The following is a 13,869-nucleotide window of genomic DNA, read 5'->3' as shown; positions in this document are numbered from 1 at the left end:
TGAACTGGCTAGCCTGTCCCACGGCACACGCTTCCTGAAGGCCCAGCGACGGGGAGCCGAGGAGGAGCAGAAGCAGGAAGGAGCCGGCCTGGCCCGGCCCGGCCCAGCCCGGCCCGGGAGTTCCCTGCGGAGCCCCTGGACAGGGCCGATTCCGAATCCAGGAGAAATCTCGCAGGCGCGCCCAGAGGCCGGCCTCTCGAGCTCTGTCCACGGCCCGGTTCCTTGAGTGACCCGAGGCCCAGTTCTGTCGTCCCAAAGCTGGGGGGCTCCTCGAGGTCCAAGACTGCCCGCCGGAGAGGAAGGGACGGGGGAAGGCAGAAAGGAGAGCCGCCACACGGGCTCGGGCCAAGCCAGGCCCGGAGCCTGCGGCTCTCTCCGAGGCTCCTCCAGCCTGGAGCCGCCCAGAGAAATGATTCCCTGTGCAGGAAAGTGGCGCGTGGGCTCTCCAGAAGACACGGGGTGGTGGCGAGCTCGGCTGCCAGTCTGGGCCAGAAAATGGCCCCCAGGAGAGGCCCGATGACGGGTGGCTGAGGCCCCATCGGGAGTCAGACAGGGCGGCCATGAGGCGGAAAGGCAGGGGCGGGCCGGGCCTGGCCAGAGGAGGGAGAGCTTCTGGGCCCTCTTCTGGTCCTGCCTTTCCTGCTCAGAAGAGGCTGGGGGGGGAGGGGGTCCTGCTGGCTCCTGGCACGCGCCCCCTCCCCCCACTTTGGCCGCTGGCACACGGGATAAAGTGTTGCTTTAAGAAGTCTCGTGCGGGAGACTCGAGGATGTTTTCAAAAGGAGAATATGGGGGCGGCTGGGCGGCTCAGGGGGTGGAGAGCCAGGCCTAGACATGGGAGGTCCTCAGGCACTTCCTAGCCGGTGACCCTGGGCGAGTCCCTTCACCGCCATTGCCCCGGCCCTGCCTCGGAACCAGGACTCAGAGTGGCCGCTCATGGCAGGGACAAGAGGAGAGTGAGGAGGAGCCTTCCTGGCTGGCGCTTCTCGCGCACTCTGCAAGGGAACGATGCGTTTCCCGAGAATCGCCCGGCCCGGTTCGTCTTCGGCGGCTCCGCCAGGCCTCCTTCCTCACTGGCTTCCTCGGGTGGCGGGATTAGACTCCGGGGCCGGGGAGTGCCGGGGGGGGGCAGGGCCAGAAAGAGGGAGACCGTCCCACCCCCAAGGAGCAGACACCCCCACCCCGGAGGGACGAACCCCTGGAAACCAAGGAAGCCAAACGGCTGGGAAGGCCAAGGAGCGGGGGCGGGAGGAATGGGGAGAGGCTTCGCGGGGTCCCCCGGAGAAAGGGGGCTCGAGGAAGGGGGGGTGAGGCAGCGTGCAGAGAAAAAGGGGATCTCGGAAGCCATCCGGGAGGCCAGACATGGAGAGCGGGCCGTGGGGAAGCGCGCTCAGGCTGGGCCCCAGGAGGCAGGGCGCGGAGGCTCCCGCAGGAAGAGGGCGGCCGGGCCGGGACGTAACCGAAGCTCCCTGTTCTTTCTGCCTTTCAGACGGGAGCCTCCAGCAGTCCAGAGCACAGCCCAGAGGTCTCGCCATGGATGTGGACGACGAAGAGAACATGAGTAAGATTTAGGCGTTTTCAAATGGCGCCACCAGCCCACTCCTCCTGCTTGGGGTTCCCCTCGCTCGCCCTCTCCCTCGGGGCTTCCCCTCCCCCTCCTCGTGTGCAGCGGCAGGGCGGCCTTCCCTTTGGGGGGCCCCCGAGGCCCCCACAACGGAGCTCTTGTTCTCAGCTTGCTGGCTCCCTGCGATGCAGTAGAGTCGTTTGGGCCCCTTGGGGGGCCTTGTGGGCTGCGACGGGCCTCCAGGCCTCCCCCGGCTCCCCCCACCGTCCCTGGGGCCGGCCACGCTGCTGAGGGCGGCCTTCTGAGCACCATCACGGCTCTGCTCTCTGGGTCAGGGCATGTGTGTGTGCGTGTGCGTGTGCGTGTGTAGACGTGTCAGAGAGGAGCGGGGGGTGAGACCCAGATTACGGACCTCCGAAGAGCTGCCAGTGTACTCACTCCTCCTTCCTCCCGGGCCTGCTGGCCTACTAATAAAAAGAACTGAGAAAAGAGTGTTTTCTGTTTGCTGAATAAACTGTAGACTCCCCTCCTGCACTGCCCAGTCCCGGAAGCCGAGGAGGGGTGCCCAAGCATGCCCATTGGCTGTGCCCATTGGCTGTGCCTGTTGGCTGTGCCCGTTGGCTGTGCCCGTTGGCTGTGCCCATTGGCCGTGCCCACTGGCCGTGCCCTTTGGCCGTGCCCGTTGTCTGTGCCAATTGGCCATGCCCTTTGGCCGTGCCCATTGTCTGTGCCCATTGGCCATGCCCGTTGTCTGTGCCCATTGGCCGTGCCTGTTGGCTGTGCCCATTGGCCATGCCCTTTGGCTGTGCCCGTTGTCTGTGCCCATTGGCCGTGCCCTTTGGCTGTGCCCATTGTCTGTGCCCATTGGCCGTGCCCTTTGGCTGTGTCCATTGGCCGTGCCCATTGGTTGTGCCCTTTGACTGTGCCCATTGGCCATGCCCGTTGGCTGTGCCCATTGGCCATGCCCATTGGTTGTGCCCTTTGACTGTGCCCATTGGCCGTGCCCATTGCCTGTGCCCTTTGACTGTGCCCATTGGCCGTGCCTGTTGGCTGTGCCCTTTGACTGTGCCCATTGGCGGTGCCCGTGGGCCGTGCCCGGGTGTCCTCTGAACGAATAGAATCACTGTATCTTCTCTGCCAGGGCCCAGACGACTCGCTCCTGGGCTCCACGGGGGCCGCGCGGCCCGCTCTTCTCGTGCCTTCAGGAGCGGCTGGCGTGAGCCGTAGGCTTCCGGGCCTTCGTGACGCCCTTGCCGTGGGCTCGTCGTCCCAGGACGATTCCTCCCGACGTCCCGACCCTCTTCACCTCGTCCCCAGCCGTTGCACGCCCCTCAGGCCCGGGGGAGCCGGAGTTCAGTCTCCCCTTGTGACTGGGAGGTCAGCGATGCCACCTCCCCTTCAGGAGGCTGCGCCCCGCGGCCTGCCCACCTCGCTCTGGCAGGAAGGGCCTTCCGGGCTGCTGGGCGTCTGAGCAGGCCCTTCTTTTTCCTGGGGGTCTCTGGAAGCCCTTCTTTGGTCTTTCTCATTCGGGAACAGCTTTGCCCCCGGCCCTGGGCACCAGATGGCACGCCATGGTCGGCAGGGTCTGGCCAGGGTGGGCCTCCTCTGGCGGCCCTTGTGGCTGCGAGGCTCTCCGGGCAGTGCCACCCGCCAGGCGGCCAAGGACCGAAGCCAGTCCCCGCACCGTGATTCAGGAGGGCTCACCGAGAGGAGGAGGGTCTCGGCTCCGCTCGGGCCAGGCTCACGGCTCGTCCCGAGCGCCGCTGGGCGCCGTTCCCGGGTCCCGGGGCAGCTCGCCAGGGGAGCCGCTCGTCCAGCAACTTCGCTGAGCTCCAGGCTCTCGGGGACGCCTGGACGTCGTCTGGAGCCGCAGATCTGTGGCCGTTGGAGCAGTTCAGAGAGTGAAGACTCCGGTAGAGGCTTCCTAGGGAAGGGCGAGGCCTTCCTCGGGGCCACTCGTGCCCTGGAAGTGCCCACGGGCGAGAGGAGGAGGAGGAGCGCCGGTCACGGACGGCCCCTCCGAGCCGCGGACTCTGACGGTTCCGGTCAGGGGCTTCCCCGGCCCGGCTTTTGGCTCCCGGCCACGTGCGATGAGTCCTTCGTGAGACGCCCCGAGAAGACGGAGGAGCGTGTCCGAGAGGCCCAGGCCGTCCTGGGGCTCGCCCCGCAGCCTCTGCCGGCACCCCGACGCGGCAGCCGCTTTCAGCACGTGGCCCGCGGGTGCCCCCTCCGGGGCTGGCATCCCCATCCCGTCGCTCTTTCCATTTCCAGCAAAGCTGCCTCTGAGGCCCCTCCTGACTCTCCGGGCTGGCACCGTCGGCGGGCACGGCACGGGGCACCCGAGGACGCCGGCCACACAGCTCCGGCGCCCAACGGTTCCGTCATGAGAGCAGCTGCGCCTCGTGCTGGCCAGAGCCTGGGAGGGGCGACACGAGGGCCTCCTTCGGCAGGCTGGCCGGCCTGGGGGCTCTTCTTGTTCTTTTCCTCTTTGGACTCCCGCCTTCCGTCCTGGAGTCAGTGTCCATATTGGTTTAAGGCCGAAGAGCCGGGCCTCCCAGCTGGGAAGTGTCTGAGGCCGGATTCGAACCCAGGCCCTCCCATCTCCAGGCCTCTTCTCAGTCCACCGAGCCGCCCCGCTGCCCCCAGGAGGTGGGCTTTCCCGAAGGAGAGCGCGGTGCCCGGCAACGGTTGCCTTCTTCGTCCCATTCCGCGCGCACGTGGCGGAGCCGTGCCTGGCCCAGGCCGAGGGAGCCCCAAACCCCAAAGACAGGAGAGCTGCGGGTGGGGGCCACGATTGTCCCAGGATCACGCAGCGACGAGGCCGCCGTGGGGGGTCGGGAAGCCGCGCTTGTGATTCGTGGGGGGCTCCGGGCCGGGCCTGCTCTCAGAGGGCCAGCAAGGAGGTGAGGTCGAGCCCCTACGAAGTGCCAGGCGTGTCCTCAGCACCCCCGAGAGGCGGCTCCCACTTTACAGACAGGAAAACCGCGGCAGGCCGGGGCGAAGTGACTTGGCCAGGGTCACACGGCCGATAAGCGTCCGAGGCTAACCTTGAGCTCGGGCTTCTCCGGCTCTCGGTGCCCTCTGGTTCGCAGGTGCTCCCTGTCCCTCTCGGGGGCCCTCTGGAGAGCACGTTCCGGTTCCTTCCCAGCCTCGCTCTTCGGCCCTCGAGCCTCCCTGGCCAGCCTGCGCTGCCTCTTGGCCCTTCCGGGCGAGTTCCGAGCGGCCCTGCCCCGGCCGGAGCTTCCTGCGGGCCTCGGCCGCTCCGCCAGCTCCCCTTCGTCCGCATTCGTGCCCACGGCAGAGGGCCGGAAGGGCGAGTGTTCCCCGGGCGTGCCGCAGGCTTGGGGCTCCCGGGAAGCCCGTGCCTCCGCCACAGCCCCTCCGGGCTTTGGTTTGGACACGGGAGCCCTGGCGGTCCTGGTGCTCCGGGCAGCGCCCGGGGCTGGGGCGGCCTCGGGGACTCTGACCCTTCCTCGGGGCTCCCGAGAGAGCGGCAGCGGAGCCCAAGGAGGTAGGCTCAGCCCTGCTCCCCTCGGCCTGTCTGAGGGCGGCCTTCCCGGGCCAGCCGAAGAGGGGCAGGGCCGAAGGAGCCCCTCGCGGTGCCCGCCCGGCCCCTGGGGGTGGGTTGGTGCCAGCCGGCGGGCCTGCTCCAGAGCAGGTCGCGGGAAAGAGTGGGTTCTTCTGGGCCAAATTGGTGTAACCAAGATGGCTGCCGCCCGTTTCTCTGGAGGGGACGAAGCCGAAGAGGATCCGGCTGCGGGGGGGCCCGAGGAGGGAGGGGGGCCTCTGCCGGGCGGGCTGTGTGGCTGGTGCGGGTGTTAATCTCTCCGTTTCCCCCCCCCCTCTGTTTCTTGAGCACCAAAAGGAGTAACCTGGCGAGCTTTGGCTGCAGGATGTTATAAATGAAAATTTACCAACCGCTCCATCAGCTTTGGCAACTGGGAGAAGTGGTGTGTGCCGGGGAGGGGGGAGCCCGAGCTCGTCCCGCAGCACTTGCCAGCCTCGTGCCCGCCTGCCGCTCTCCGTGGGGAGGAGAAGCGGGCGAAGGGCGGCTCCGACACGAGTCCAAAGCAGAGCTAAAGGCAGGGGTTCGGGCTCGCTCGGGCGGGGGCGGAGGGCGGCTCCCTCGTGCCACGGGCGGGGGTTCTCGACACGGGGCTCGCGGGGGGCCCCTCGGGCTCGGCCCTTGGCCCCCCCGTGGGCTCTGGCCAGACCCCCGGGGGGCGGCGGGGGGCCCCGGCGGGGGCGGGGCGGCACACATCACGGCACCGGTTCCAAAGCGAGATGAGGAAGCGCTAAATTTTGCATTTACAAGGTCCTACAACGAAGGCGTTGTAAGTTACTCTTTTGGGCACCGCAGGTTCGAGCAGCGCCGACGTCAAGGAAAACCGCAACGTGGACAACGTCCCGCCCAAGGAGGGCAGCGCGCCCGGCGCCGCGGAGGGGGCCCAGCTGGCCAACGGCGGAGGCGGCGGCGCCGGCAGGAAGCGGCCGCTGGAGGACGGCACCAACGGGCACCCCAAGTTCCGCGCCAAGCGCCGGAAGAAGGTGCCGGGGCCCATCCTGCCCAAGAACGCCCTGATGCAGCTCAACGAGATCAAGCCCGGCCTGCAGTACAAGCTGCTGTCGCAGACGGGGCCGGTGCACGCGCCCGTCTTCGTCATGGCCGTCGAGGTGAACGGGCAGGCGTTCGAGGGCTCGGGGCCCACCAAGAAGAAGGCCAAGCTGCACGCCGCCGAGAAGGCCCTGCGCTCCTTCGTGCAGTTCCCCAACGCGTCCGAGGCCCACCTGGCCATGGGCCGGACCCTCTCGGTGAACACCGACTTCACGTCGGACCAGGCCGACTTCCCCGACACCCTCTTCAACGGCTTCGAGACGCCCCTGCGGCCCGACGCCCCCTTCTACCTGGGCTCCAACGGCGACGGCGGCTTCAGCCCCCGGCCGGACTTGGGCGCCGCCGCGCCCGCCGCGCCCCCCGCCCTGGTCCAGGCGCCCCTCCCCCTGCCCGTCGCCTACCCGTCGGCCAGCGGCAAGAACCCGGTGATGATCCTGAACGAGCTGCGGCCGGGCCTCAAGTACGAGTTCCTGTCCGAGAGCGGCGAGAGCCACGCCAAGAACTTCGTCATGTCGGTGGCCGTGGACGGGCACGTGTTCGAGGGCTCGGGGAGGAACAAGAAGCTGGCCAAGGCCCGGGCCGCCCAGTCCGCCCTCGCCTGCCTCTTCCACATGCAGCTGGACCAGACGCCGTCCAGGCAGCCCATCCCCAAGGAGGGCCTCCAGCTGCATCTGCCCCAGGTGAGGCTTCTGTTGCTCCTTCCCCGATCCCGGGCCCTCTGTGGGGCCGTGCCGGGGCGGGCGGGGGGAGGCGGGGAGGCCCCTCGGCCCGCGGCTCAGCCCTCGTCCTGGGGGCCGGGGCTTCCCGACTCCGGTCCCCCTTTTCCGGGGGACACCCGGGTCCTCCCTCGGCCTTCAGCGCCCGCCTCCCCGAAGGGCACCCGGCTTCGGCTCCCGCGGGAGGGAGCAGAGCCCCAGGCAGGGTCCGTCGTGCCTCCACGTTCCTTGGCGAGGGGCGGGGGGAGCCGGGTGCCCCCGCCCCGCCGGGCACCCTCCCTGCACCACGGGGCAGGCCTCTCCCTCGCTGCCCCGCTCGTGCCAGCCCTGGAGGGGACGACGACTCGGCTGTGGCCCCCCGCCTCTGCCGGAGACCCCGGCAGCAGGGCCAGAGCTCGGCATCGTGCCCCGGGGAAGGGCGGGCAGAGTTGGGGTGCCTCGGCCGATCCCGAATCCGAAGGGCGGCCCCCCCCCGAGGCCCCCCCAGCCGCTTCTGTCTTGGTCCTTCTGCGCTCCTGTCGGCCATCCCAGGCCCTCCCGGTGTGCTGGGGAGCAGCTTCAGCAGGGAGGCCGGCGGCCGCCTCGGGATCTCCCCGTCCGTCCGTCCAGCGGCTTCTTGGCGCACGTCTGTCCCGCTTCTCTGCCCAGAAAGACGCCCTTTGTGCAAAGCCCAGGCCTGGCTCCGGGGCTCTGGGGGGAGATGGGGGCACCCCAAAGCCAAGATCCCTCCCTTCCTCTCTGCCCGGGGCGCTGTGGGTGACCCCCGAGCCGGGTGCCGCATGTCTTCGGGCCTCCGTTTGGTCCTCTAAAACGATGAAGCCGGACCCAGTGGGCCTGGGAGGGGGAGGCAGAGACTATGGAGACCCGAGTCCATACGGGGCCCCGTGGCTGCGCCCCATCCCTTGGGCCTTTCTGGGGGTCAGTTCCGAGGCAGAAGCGTGTTAGGTGACGGGGTGAGGGGACTTGCCCAGGGTCACCCCGCAAGGACGTGCTGAGGCCCTTTCTAACAGCCCTCCCTACCGCACCCCCCCCCACGAGCCGGCCCCGACGCCGAGGCCCAATGGCAGCTTCCCGCCTCCTCATGGACCGTGTGACCCTGCCCAAGTCATTTGACCAGGGCCTGCCTCTGTTCCCTCAGCTGTAGAAGGGGGCCCCCTCGGAAGGGCCGCCGGGACAGTGAATTGCCCTTATGAAGAGGCGCTTTGCGTCGTGCCCGGCACGCAGTGGGTGCTCTCCAGAGGCTCGCTCGAACCCTCTCTCACGGCACGGACTCGGCTGAGGGCGCCGCCACGCCGGCCTGGTGCTTAGAAGCCGGCAGCCAAGAGTTCAAGTCCTGCCTGTCTGAAGTTGGGGCTCCCGCAGGATTCAGTCAGGCCTTCGATGGGTGAACATTGATCAGACGCGCTGCGTGCCACGCTCCGGGCCAAGGCCTGCTGCGAGAGGTCCGAGATGGGCGGGCAGAGCGGAGCCCGTGCGGACAGTCTGGACCGGCCAGCTCCGGGGAGGACAGAGTGGACGGAGGGAAGGCTTCCCAGAGGAGGGGGCCTTCAGGGGAGCCCGAGCAGAGGCGGCAGAGCGGTCTGGGCCCGGGAGGTGGCGCCCTGAGGAATGGGCAGAAGGCGGCGTCTTGGCTCAGAAAGCTTCGGGGCGGCTCTTCCCGGCCTTTGGCCTCCTGCCCGCTCTCTGCCCCTCCCGGGGCTGGCCGAGACTTAGCGGAGGCTTCTCGGCCGTCTTCCTCCTCGTTTCCTTCGAAGCTGACCCGGCTGCTGGGCCCACGCGGTGCCCCGGCGGCTCTGGTTTTCCCTCGGCTCAGACGTCATCAGGAACAAGATGGCGGCCGGCGGTGGTGATGGCCTGCGAGCTCCTCCCTTCAGGATGAAAGCCCGTCCCCTCTGGGCTAGGCCAGCGGCCAGGAAACGGCGCCCGGAGGTCCAGGGGTCCAGACTGGGCACTGCCCGCTCGATGGCACTGCGCCCGAGGCGTGCCAGCCCTTCGGGAGGCCCAGAGGGGAAGCGGCGAGGCGCTGCCCAGCAGGCGGAACGTTTGCCTTCAAAGGCCGGCGGTGGGAGCACCCCTTCTGGGCCCGAGTTCTGGGGAGCCCGTCCTGAAGGCCGTACGGCCTCCGGAGAAGGAAGGGCAGCAGCCTCGGGAGCTGGCGGGACTTGGGGTCTCCGGGAGAGCGTCCCCCGCGGCCATGTGCCCCCCAGAGCCTTCCCGAGGCTTCGCGCCTTCGAGGCTCTCCCCAAGGGAAGGTTCTGCACCGGCTAAAGAGAGGTGAAGGGTTGGGGGGCTTCCTGCTGCCGCGTGGGGGCCCCTCAACGGCTCTCCTGTGATCCCCAGGTTCTCGCCGACGCCGTGTCCCGCCTGATCGTGGACAAGTTCAGTGACCTCACCGACAACTTCACGTCTCCCCACGCACGCAGAAAAGTGCTCTCTGGAGTCGTCATGACGACAGGTGAGGGCCTGGGGGGGGCAGCGGGGAGCCCCACAACTCCTGGGAAGGGGCTGCGGCTGTCTGGCAAACTCTGGGGCCTTCCTGCCCCACGAAGGAACATCGGAAGCAACATGGGAAAACCGGGTTTGTCGGTGCCCTCCTGGGCGCCGGCTGCCCTCCCTCTTCTAGCTCGTGAGGCCCCGAGTGCCCAGCTACCAAAAGGGAGAACCGGGACTCGCACCCAGAGCCCTTCACACTTAGTCTTGGGCTGAACCACCCTTGTGCTTGCTCTTTGTTTTCTCAAAGGGGTCCCTCCTCCTCCCCTGCACCCCCAAGACTCCTTCTAGGCCAGGGGGACAAAAGTCTGCCACTGAAGGGCCTCCCTCTTAGGGGGGAAGGGGCCTGGGTAAGGCAGGACAGGGAGGGACAGACACAGAGACAGAGACAGACAGAGAGACGGAGTGGCGCCTCTCACTCCAGGCCTCTCAGGGGCTCCATGTCCGGCTGCTTTTCCCCTACGAGGATCCTCTCCTCCCTGCAGACAGGCCGCAGGCTTCTCCCTCCCTTCTAGAAGCTTTTATAAATTCCCGAAGCTGGAGGCTGGGCGAGAGGGCCTTGGCGGGGCATTCAGGGTCGTGTCCGGCCTGTGGCGAGGGGGCAGCGCTGGTTCTGCCCCCCCCCCCGCCTGCCTTCCTGCGGGGTCCGCCAGAAAAGGTTCCCGGGCAGGCACGGGGCCACCCACAAGCCTGCCAGCCCCCCGTTTCAGGGCTGCCGTTTTGTCCTCGTGGCCAGACAAGGGGCTCTCAGAGAAGTGGCCTTCCTGCCCCCGTCCTGGGCTGTTTTTCACCTTCCGGGGGGGGGCACAGCCGATGACCCTCCCCCCATGGGTGGGCGCGTCGTGGGGCTTCCTAAGAGCGCCGGCGAGTGGCTGGGCAGCCCTGACGCGTGTGTCCCCGGAGCCGAGGGCGGTCCATTGGGCTGGCCGGGTCCTTCGGGGCTGCCTAGACTAAGGGCAGCGTGTTGGGTTCGCAGGCACAGACGTCAAGGACGCCCAGGTGATCAGCGTCTCCACCGGGACCAAGTGCATCAACGGCGAATACATGAGTGACCGCGGGCTGGCCTTAAACGACTGCCACGCGGAGATCATATCTCGGCGCTCCCTGATTCGCTTTCTCTACACACAACTCGAACTTTTCCTGAGGTAAGTCGGGGCCGGCAGAGCGCGAGGCCTTTGGGAGAGGGTCCCCGGCCCGGCGTGGCTCAGAGGGCCCTGCGAGCTCGGCCGAGCCGCCGTGGAGGCCGCCCGCCCGAGAGGGCCGCCGGGCCCGCCCCCGGCGCGTCCCTGTTTTCACCTTCACTTCCAGCTCGCATGTCTGGCTCGGCGTGGCGGCGGCTCCGCCAGTTTGCCCTTAGTCCGCCTTGTTTACGCTGCGCTGCAGTCATCGCAACGCCTTGGCATGGGGTAGGGAAGGGAGAGTCACGGCAGTCAGCGGGAGAGCTCAGGCAGAGAAGAGGCCAAAGCAAAGGAAGTCGCGCTTCATGACCCCCAGATCCCAGCTCCTTCCTCATCACTTGGCCCAGCACGCCGGGCGCCCCGGAGAGCAGGCTGGCAGAACCAGAACTCACAGCACCCAGCAGGGCCCGCTCCATGGGCTCCCAAGGGTTAGAGAGCTGAGGAAGAAATGCCATGACCAGGCAGGGGAGAGAGAAGCTCAGACAAGAGAAAAGGGACCATTTCGGGTTCAGAAAAGTAAATTTTGTACAAATGAAACATGCAAAAAATGGGGGTGGGGAGCAGGGAATTGCAGCAGGATTCTCTTGTCAAAGCTTCACACCCAGGACAGACAGAACGGAATCAAATTCACGAAAATAAGAGCCGTTCTCCGATGGATAAAAGGTCAAAGGATGCAAATGGGTCGTTTTCAAAGGTCACATGTGTAGAGGTTAGATTTAGTGGTTGGACTTAAATGACGTGAAGTAACGTGGTCACCGGAGTTTGTATATCTCAAGCCAGAAGTTTGCTTACAAAATCGAGGGGAAATGATAAAGTAGAGAGATGTGAGAGAGGTTAGAGAAGATACCTGTGCTAGTCCTCAGCCAGCAGGGCCTCCTCCAAGATGGAAGCTAGTCTCTTAAGAAACAAGGAAAGGAATCGGCCCTTTTCACTCCCCCAACGAAGTAGTCCAGGAGTCAGAATCCAAGTTGAAGCCATGTGAAAGTGCCTCAAAGACTATCTCCAGGAGACTCAACTTCACTAGACTGCCTCAGGCAGAGCATTTCCTGGCTTTTATGGTGGTTTCCTGTCCCTGCCCCTTTTTTCAGGGGCCAATCACAGTTTCCAAATTGTCCAGCCCTCCCTGCCCAGGGGCAGTGTCTGTGGGATTGACTTCTCACCTCTAAAGGTGTTCACTCTCCTTGTGGGATCACTGGAGGGCATGAACTCTCAAAAGAATTCACACGTTTCTGGCTGTTGAGTTAGAAAAAAGGGTAGAACTTTCTAAGCATCTTACTGGCTTCTCACCTAGCACTAAGTAGGGTGTGGATTCACCAAGTGGCTTTTGAGCTCCTCCACCTAGTTAGTCCAAGCTTGTGTTGATTAGTCAAAAGATCCACAAAGGAGAGTTAATCCTGCCACAGTCTAGGGAGGTACTAAGTAGGGGTACTTAAGTTATTGTTAACCAAAGTTTTAACTCCAACTAGGCAAAGAGAATAAAGGATCCCCTTTCACAAGTGTGAACTCAGAATAGACAAAGAGGACCAAGAATTTCCTGTCACAGATGCCAAGCTATCATTATTCCAATGAAAAGTTTTCCAAATCCCAAGTAATTAGAGAAATGTCAATGAAAGCAGCTCGGAGGTTTGGAGCATCTCACGCCCATCAAATTGGAAAGGTTGGCCGGGGTGGGAAGAAAATGGCCAGTGATGGAGGGACTGTGGGAAATAGGCACAATGATGCCCTGTGGTAAAGCTTTGGGCCGGCCCAGCCATTTGGGAAAGCAATATGGAGGCGTGGCCAAAGCGTTGATGAACTGGGCCTTTGAGCCAGTGATGCCACTAACCCTGTACCTCCAAAGGGATTACAGACAGAGGAAGAGGACCCAGATGCACCAGAATATGCATAGCAGCTCTTCGGGGGGCTGGCAAGAAACCCACTAGAAACCCAGGGGGTGCCTTTTACCTGGATAGCGCCAACGGAGTCGTCTTGTGCCAGTGGACTCACGAAGGGAGCCGTGTCAGAGAAGCCAGCGGAGACTTGTGTGAACAGATGCAGGACGAGCCGAGCAGAGCCACGAGAACCATTTCTGCCATCATAGATGTCAGAGCTGCAGAGACCAAGATCTCTGGAAGGACCTGCAAAGTCTGCTGGGCGCGATGGCGCGCCACGGTTCTAGGGAATCGCGCTGAAGCTCACTCCTCGCCTCGTGCCCAGATGGAGAGTCCCATCCCCCAGGCAGGGCTTGGGCTTGACTAGGAGCACTTGTTGCGAGGGTTTGGCGTGTTCGGCGGGGAAGGGAGCGGAGAAGGAGAGAAAGGAGGTGCTCGTTAGGAGAAGCATCGGCATTTGGCTGAGAACTAAATGGCGCTCCAAGCTCTGGCGTAGAGATAACAGAGATAAGAGGAAGGAAAAGGTGGGAGGAATCTGGCCACTGGCCAATGGTGAGTGCGGCCCCCCGAGAAAGGGCCGCCCCCCGCAGCCGTGTGCCCGGACTCCAGCCTTCTTCTCTTTCAGCACAAGAGAGGACCAGCAGAGGTCCATTTTCATGAAGTCCCAGCGGGGAGGCTTCAAGCTGAAGGACACGGTCCAGTTTCATCTGTACATCAGCACCTCTCCGTGCGGAGACGCCAGGATCTTCTCGCCCCACGAGGCGGCCCAAGATGGTGAGTGACGTCCGAATCGTTTCATCCCGAGCGGCCGGTAGAGCAGGCAGGCGCCGCCTGGACGGCGGGCATCCCCTTCCCACGCTGGCTCGTGGGGCCGTGCGGGGACGGGCTCGGGTCCGAGAGGGGAGGGCGGCCCGCGGGATCCTGGCTATTTCCCACCTTGGGGCCGGCTGGGGCAGCCGCCGGGGAGGGAGGCCTCAGCTCTGCCTTTGTCTTTTTTAGATCAGGCAGACAGACACCCCAACAGGAAAGCGAGGGGGCAGCTGCGGACCAAGATCGAGTCGGGCGAGGGGACGATTCCCGTGAGGACGACGACCACCATCCAGACCTGGGACGGGGTGCTGCAGGGGGAGCGGCTGCTCACCATGTCCTGCAGCGACAAGATTGCCAGGTGAGACGGGCCGGCGCAGTGCCTGCAGCGGCACCGGCTCTTCCTGGCCCATTTGGGCTTTTCTTGGCAGGTGGTCGGCCACTTCCTCCTGCACTTCACCCGGCAGAAAGAAGTGGAGGCAAACAGGTAAAGGGACTCGCTCAGGGTCACACAGCCGGTCAGTGTCTGGGTCACCTTTGAACCCAGGACCAGGCACCTTCCGCCGTGCCACCCGGCTGACCCCTGAGCCCCACGGAGGGCCGTGTTCCCCGATCCTCGCAGGCGGGAGC

General features: G+C 65.4%; 1 protein-coding gene across 1 annotated transcript; it reads left to right on the top strand.

The window, feature by feature from the left end:
* The first annotated feature begins 1,531 nt into the window (after nt 1–1,531).
* On the top strand, nt 1,532–13,604 carry ADARB1 (adenosine deaminase RNA specific B1). Its single transcript, XM_044676592.1, has 6 exons — nt 1,532–1,559; nt 5,923–6,857; nt 9,234–9,348; nt 10,360–10,528; nt 13,058–13,206; nt 13,432–13,604. The coding sequence occupies exons 1-6, from the start codon at nt 1,532–1,534 to the stop codon at nt 13,602–13,604; spliced, it is 1,569 nt and encodes a 522-aa protein (XP_044532527.1).
* Nucleotides 13,605–13,869: the final 265 nt, after the last annotated feature.

The sequence above is a fragment of the Gracilinanus agilis genome, chromosome 4 (assembly GCF_016433145.1).
Source record: "Gracilinanus agilis isolate LMUSP501 chromosome 4, AgileGrace, whole genome shotgun sequence".
NCBI classification, from domain to species: domain Eukaryota; kingdom Metazoa; phylum Chordata; class Mammalia; order Didelphimorphia; family Didelphidae; genus Gracilinanus; species Gracilinanus agilis.
This window is presented reverse-complemented; position numbering and strand designations above follow the sequence as displayed.

What these genes read in the sequence shown, in the direction of transcription:
- ADARB1 (XM_044676592.1), top strand. Translation starts at nt 1,532, where the DNA reads ATGGATGTGGACGACGAAGAGAACATGA. An exon ending in TCCAGCTGCATCTGCCCCAG is followed by an intron (nt 6,858 to 9,233) that starts GTGAGGCTTCTG and finishes TGTGATCCCCAG; the next exon opens with GTTCTCGCCGACGCCGTGTC. An exon ending in CCACGAGGCGGCCCAAGATG is followed by an intron (nt 13,207 to 13,431) that starts GTGAGTGACGTC and finishes TGTCTTTTTTAG; the next exon opens with ATCAGGCAGACAGACACCCC.